At 39.7% G+C, this 7,213-nt stretch overlaps 1 protein-coding gene across 1 annotated transcript in view; it reads right to left on the reverse strand.

Annotated features, from left to right (window-relative positions):
• Positions 1-3,662: 3,662 nt before the first annotated feature.
• LOC136833188 (dipeptidyl peptidase 1-like) overlaps positions 3,663-7,213 on the reverse strand; it is an 8,094-nt gene continuing 4,543 nt past the window's right edge. The window contains exons 4-8 of the mRNA XM_067094965.1: positions 6,852-6,988; positions 5,190-5,466; positions 4,895-5,017; positions 4,423-4,644; positions 3,663-4,145 (exon numbers count right to left, since the gene is read on the reverse strand). Coding sequence (XP_066951066.1) covers positions 3,963-4,145; positions 4,423-4,644; positions 4,895-5,017; positions 5,190-5,466; positions 6,852-6,988 — 942 coding nt within the window. The 3' untranslated portion in view covers positions 3,663-3,962. The remainder of the gene's footprint in view (positions 4,146-4,422; positions 4,645-4,894; positions 5,018-5,189; positions 5,467-6,851; positions 6,989-7,213) is intronic.

Raw genomic sequence — 7,213 nt, forward strand, 5'->3', positions numbered from 1 at the left:
GGCAGGTGCTAGTTCTTGGTGTATGCCAATTACTGGCATGTGGTAGTAATTGGTGTGTGCCAAATACTGGCAAGTGCCGTTTTTGGCATGCGCCAAATAGTAACACATGCCAGTTCTTGGCACATGCCAAATACTGGCATGTGCCATTCTTGGTGCGCGCCATATACTGGCATGTGCCAGTTCTTGCTGCGCATCTAATACTGGCACGTCCTAGAAACTGGCAAGCACAAAATGCTGGTACGTGTCAGTTTTTGACAGGGACCAAATATTGGCATGTGCCAGTATTTGGCACGTGCATATTACTGGCGCATGCTAGTAATTAGCGCACTCTAAAAATTGGCACACGCCAGTAATTAGCACATCCCATAAACTTGTACGTATTTAGTGCATGCTGAAAACTGGCATGTGCCACTAATTAGCACGCCCCAAAAACTGCCATGTGCCAGTAATTAGCATGCACCAAAAACTGGCACGTGCCAGTATTTGGCACATACCAGCAATTTGTGTATGCTAGATGCTGGCATGCCCCAGTTCTTTGCACGCCAAATACTGGAATGTTCCAGTTTTTGGCGTGCGCCAAATACTAGCATGTGCAAATACTGGCACTTGTCAGTTTTTGGTCCATGCTAATTATTGCCACGTGCCAGTTTTTAGCTCACACCAATTAGTGACACTTGGCAGTTTTTAGCATGCGTTTATTACTGGCACATGCCAGATTTTGACACGCACTAATTACTGGCATGTGGCAGTTTTTAGTACACCCTAATTACTGGCATGTTCCAGTAATTAACGTGTGCCAGATACTGGCACGTTCCAGTTCTTGATGTGTACCAATTACTGGCATATGCCAGTAATTGGCACACGCTAAATACTTTCATGTGGCAGTTCTTAGTGCACGCCAATTACTAGCACAAGCCAGTTCTTGACGCATGCCAAATACTAGCATGTGCCAGTTTTTATCACACACTAATTACTGGCACGTGCCAGTAATTTGCACCCGTCAAATACTGGCATGTGCCAGTATTTGGCATGCATCAAAAACTGGCATGTGCCAGTATTAAGTGCGTGTTAATTACTGGCACGTGCCAAGAACTGGCTTGTGCCAGTAATTAGTGCATGCTGAAAACAGACACGTGCTAATATTTGGTGTGCTCCAAGATCTGGCACCTGCCAGTATTTGGTGCGTGCCAGTAATTGGTGCTCCCGAAATACTGGCACATGCCAGATTTTGGTGCATTCTAATTACTGGCATGTGCCAGTAATTAGCACCCACCAGAAACTGACATGTGTCAATGATTAGTGTGCGCTAAAAACTGGCACTCGCCAGTATTTGGCATGCGCCAAGAGCTGGCACATGCCAGTGTTTGGCGCACGCCAAGAATTGGCACGTGCCAGTATTTGGCATATGGCAATTACTGGCACATGCCAGTAATTGGCATGCACTAAGAACTGGCATGTGCCACTATTTGATGCGCTCCAAGAACTGGCACGTGCCAGTTTTTGGCGCACGTCAATTACTGGCACATGCCAGTTCTTGGCAAAAGCCAGTTACTGGTACATGTCAGTATTTGGCACGCCTCAAATTTTGGAAAATGCCAGTGCTTGGTGCGCGCCAAATTTTGGCATATGCCAGTTCTTGGCACGCACCAAATACTGGCACGTGCTAGTCTTGGTGTGCGTCAAATACTGGCACATGCCAGTTCTTGGCGTGCCCCATTGGCGCACGCCAAATACTAGCCCTTGTTAGTTTTTGACTCGTGTCAAATACTGGCACATGCCAGTATTTGGTGCGCGCCAATTACAGGCATATGCCAGATGAATCGGGTTGTCTCTCCCACCTAATTAATGAAAATGTGTCCTGTTGTAGGTACTAGTCTGTAGGCTGCCCAGAACTCCTCCCCACCCCCGCCCCAGCAACCATCGAGCTTCCCGTAAAAAAATCAAATTCTAGTGAATCGGTGAAACAACAGAAGTGGCTTAAGTCATCCTGAGATATCATCGCTGCTAGAAATTATATAAGCCCAAGTTGCTGAGGGGAAAGTGAAAGGCTTCGTAAGCAAGATTTTTTAGTCTTCAAGAATGACAATAGCCTGCCGAGACTTAAAACCACTGATAAACTTTTGTAAGCGCACATCAATAAATAAAAAACAAGTTTTGCAATAGAAAGGCAGCTGAATATTATCTGATGAATTAAGACTTCACAGAAAAATACTCAGGTAACATCCGAAAATATTAGTGAAAAAGTTACAGAACAATAAAAGAACGCTTAAATGTATAGTTTAAACGAAAAACAGAAATTCATACAAAACGGCAATATGAATGCTTGAAAACCTAGTATTTCACCCATTACCTGTGATACACAAACATTAACTTCATTTTGCTTTGAAAGGGACTTGACATTCATGAGCGATGGATATTACTTGATAGAATTCAAAAACTCGCATCACCGTGCATGCGTAAGGACAGTCATTGATTCTATTGACATTTCACGGGATTTTTTTGTAAAGCATGTGAAAGGCGGGGATGCCAGATACTCGACAGTACATCAGTATGAAGAACGACTTTTCCTAATCGTGTCCGATTATTTATAGGTGTGCGTGTGTATGTATGAGAGAAAGAGAGTAGGTATCGTATATTAGACTTTACCCGCAAATAATATGGAACAAAATCCCAAAATATGAATTAAGATACTGAACCCTAATGCCCTTTCATATTCTTGTCCTCTGTATTTTTCTTTATCTCGATATAACAGGATTTTTTTAATCTGGAATTTTTGCTAGGCCTTGTGGTCAGCTGTTCAACTAGTACCCGTTCACATTAATTTCAACAGCTGCATTCCAAACGAGAAACATTTCACAAGGGATAACAGGCGTTTTTTGCTTCTGAAAGCTCCCACCTATCTAAATAGCATCCATCAGCTTTGAGTTCGATGGATCTCTGGAAGCTGGTAAGTATTTTACCGACAAATTTCCTGTAGTGTACGTGATTTTTATTATATCTACTTCTTTAAACATTCATTTTTTTTGCGTATTATGCTTTTTTCTTTATTTATCAAGCCCTCTCATGCTTTCCATTCCTATTAATGTTGTAACTCTGCCCTCCTTTGGTCTCGGAAAAATATGAATTTCACAGAAATATTGATTTTGCACACTCAAGGACCGCACGAAATACTATTTTTCATTGGAAAGTAATTCAGTTTTAGCTTACCGGAAACAATATGCCATGAGATAAAATAAAGGCTTTCTCCAGATATTTCATTTCATGACGTAATGTTTAACGCATTACAAAAGGATTCACCAACTAATCTTCAACTACCTAACGGAGAGAGAAAAGCATTCTCCTTCTCAAATGAACTTCATATATATACAAATACCCTTTTCATATCTACACACATTAAATTGATACATTTATTTTCATTGATAGGAAACTAAAACCTCTTGTTTACCTGATGGTAGAACAAAGTTTAAAATACGAGAAGGGCTTAACCTGGACTGAAAGTAATTTTGCATTACTTTACAGAAATTATAGCCGCTGTGTAATTTCTATACTTATGCTGTACAAGTGAATTATTCTGGATATTTAAAAATATTTCAGGTGAGTTCTCGTTTGTTTAAAACCAGTCTATGTATAAGCCACTGTTTGGATAGTGACAAAAACGAACGTTTTGTTTCAGTCTCCGTAGAGTTTATTGATTTTCTTAAAGTTATATATAGCAAAAATTAATTTCTTATTATCTGTGAAATATGGAGGAAATTATTTTGGAAATTTGATAAGCTTACTACAACAAATTAATGATCCATCTAGTTTTCATCAGTGTCAACATCATTCAGCTCAGAATTTGAGGTGTTTCATATACCTTACACTATAGGATACTTGAAAATGTACGTATAAGATTGCCTTGTAGTAAAAAAAATATAATCAGTTCTTTCCTTAACCATACTTGCATCCATTATTTCTTAAATCTAAGGAATGATGAAGCTCTGCACGGAACAAGACTCAATGGCGTTCTCGTCAACACCCCTCCGAATCCTGAAGTAGCCACTTTCACCCCACCCATTTCCCCAAGAGTTCTTGAGGGTCCAGAACTTCTCTCCTGTCGTGTTGTCCACGCCATATCCCACAGCCAACACTGCGTGGTTGGTTTCCTGGAAAGGGAGGACAAAACAAATCAAGCCCCCCTTTTTTTTTAGCCCACGTAAAATGAATTAGTCTATAGGTGTAACTGAAGGAAGTTAAAGTTGTATTCTTTTACATCCTCTTCGTAAGAAGTTCAAGTCATCACTACATGACTGGCTCCCGAGACGCGTTATTTACAAAATTGTTCCTTTCTAACTCGGAGAGAAAAGTAGTTTTAAGAGTTGGTCTTTGGTCTCCAGGTGAAATTCTGCGCACGAAAGCTCAGCTCAGAATAACGCTTCTTACCTCGAAAGGGGTGAATTCATTTGGTATTCCGGTGTTGTGATAAATGCCGCCAGCATAGTTGACAAGATCCCAGGTCATCATGAGTGCAACAGCTATTGGGCCATTGTTGACCAGCGCATGCATCATTTCCACCTCGTTGGTTGCTCCGTAGTATCCACCAATGTATTCGTAGTCGCTGACGTAAGTTCGGCTGCAGGAAGGGTCGGTGTCGCATTTTTCGTCCTGGAAAAACATGGGTGTGTGATTAAGTCAAGATAAAGAACCACCTCCCCATTTGGGATTTGGACTGCTGACTGGTAAGACGCTAGACAATATTATATCCACTCTCATGGTTATTGACTTATTCATTTGAAATAAACGAAAATAAGCTTTCACAGGCAACATAAAGTCTGTTCCTAAGGTGAAATAGTACTAATCATTCACAGATTATCTTGTCTATTTAATGAGCAAGTAATAAAATATCAACACATACTATTGCCTCGTAGGTATTACATTCCTCCGCAACCACGCCTTGTTCGAAAGTGTGACGACCAGCAGTCAGGAAGTTAAAGCCTCCGTCGCACCCTTGGGCAATCGTGGAACATGTCATTACATCCTGCAGGGAATGAATTCTTTGAGGAGAAAGTCAAGATGTAAAGGCAGTTCCGTATTTATTGAAGGGCACTATGTGCAGCATGTCTCTGTTTCTAGACAAATCTGAAAGGTTTCGAATCTTCGAAAGAAAAACATATTTTCTAATTTTTTCCTCGCAGCTTGAGCTACATTACCTGCGTAGAAAATGTATCGTTGCGTTGGTTTTTTGTAGCGATCCTAAGTCTTGCTTCCAACATTCCCATTGAGCCAAAAGCATAACAGGAGCCACAGTTTGCTTGATCCCTCACAGGGGAAACATAATCCACCCCATCAATATTCCGCCAGTCAAATTCCTCCGGCAGGAAGTCAAGCTTAGCTTGTTGTTCCTTTGTAATGGGTGCTGGACGAGGGAAGCTGTTTCTGGTGACTGGCCTTCCGCCAGCTCGCTTGTACATTTCTTCTATGGTATATCTGGTAAAAAAAAAAAAAATCTCTCCTATGTAAAGCTAAAATCTATTTCCGAGTGACAATGTGCTCAAATTATCAAAATCGGGCTTGTTTCCTCTTGTTACCAGAAAGTTAAGTTACGTAGCTTAATAGCAGTGGCTTTCTCGCACTAAAACATCGGCTAGATTATGACTTATGGCTTACTGAATTCAGTGTATTGGACGAATGAAGCACGCTCTTGCGTGACTAACTTGCATCACAAGATTAATTTCGAATTTAAAATGGATAATCTTATTTCCATTGCAACAATGACTCACAGCACCTGTCACAAACTTTATTGCTTATAGAAAAGTTAAAAGTTTCTTCTCATTTCATCGACATTGCATGGAAAGTATAATTGTCATCATAAAATATTTTTTGTTATGATGCAAATACCTAGAAATTACAGTACCAGTAACGTACTCATCTCATCAGAATCAAAATCTGTGTTATCTCTCATCAGGCCTTTTCATTGTTTGTGTACATAAGCTTTTCTTAGTAGTCAAAGGTTCATTGCAGAGAGACCATTTTGAATACCCCCTTTTTTTGGAGTAAATGTTTAGTATGCATTTTTTTTTTAAATTGGGCCTAGATTCTTCTTTATTGTTAATTCACACAATTGTCTCCTCAGCGAATGTTTGACAAACTCGTGCATTTAATTTTACAAATAGAAATTCTTGTTGATGTGATGTCACTTCACATAAATACTTTTCATGATGATAGAGCTTTTCATGTTGCGGATTAGAAACTGGTCCTAGAGTACAGGGCGGTAACTAACCTTAAAAGTTACTATGTACAGTACTATAAAACAGGATTCGGGTTCACTTGGACAAATAACTGCGTGGTAACGCGCTTAAATGAAATGAAGTTATATCCTTTTTACAATATTAGATGTATCCCGTTGTACCTTATTTGCAAGCTGTTTCTTCATGTGAGCTTTAAAACAGTTAATGGAGAAATGCCAAAAATTTTAAGTTACTGTGTGTGCATATTAAAAAGGTTAAGAAAAAGGGTTTAGTTGCACGTAAAACATTTGTCAACTCGGATACTCCTTACACTGGCAAAGTTGGAAGTCTTAGATCTACTTGTATGTGAACTGAAACTGGACTAAATTTGTGTGGGAATTGGTAGAAGCAAAAAGTACAGGAAAGAAACGAATGGCCGAATTTCAAAGGTCCTTTGCCTCGCACGGCCTTCGAGGCTATGATGAAAATGACGATAATGAAAACATTAATAATTTTGTCGCCACGATCATTCACAGCAAAAAAAAAAAAAAAAAAAAAAAAAACGTGTGGAAAATACTGTGAAGATAGAGACAGCGACCAAAAATTGTCTTTGAAATTAAGAAAATCGTTACACATCTAACTCACTTCTCGTGCTCAGGGTATGCTTTTGCCCACCACGATTTCTGGGAGGAGTTGATCTTCTCAATCTGCTTCGGATCGTTCTTGTAGAGTCCCTGCCTTTGAGTGGATGGTTTCTTAATGGCCATCGTTCTAGGTGATACCTGAATCAGATATTAGAGGGTGACGAAGCACATCTTGTAATGATGCGCTATTCTTCGAACGAGAATAACTACTTGCATTCAAAGCCCACTAGGAAAAACGAACCCCTAGCATCACGATCCAATTCCTTTTGATAACTAGATAAAGAAAAGTTCTTTAGAACTATGTATAACAACAACTCTATGAAATTTCATTTGTAATGACTAAGTTTTACTGCTAGAGATATT

This window comes from Macrobrachium rosenbergii, chromosome 4 (genome assembly GCF_040412425.1).
Source record: "Macrobrachium rosenbergii isolate ZJJX-2024 chromosome 4, ASM4041242v1, whole genome shotgun sequence".
NCBI classification, from domain to species: Eukaryota; Metazoa; Arthropoda; class Malacostraca; order Decapoda; family Palaemonidae; genus Macrobrachium; species Macrobrachium rosenbergii.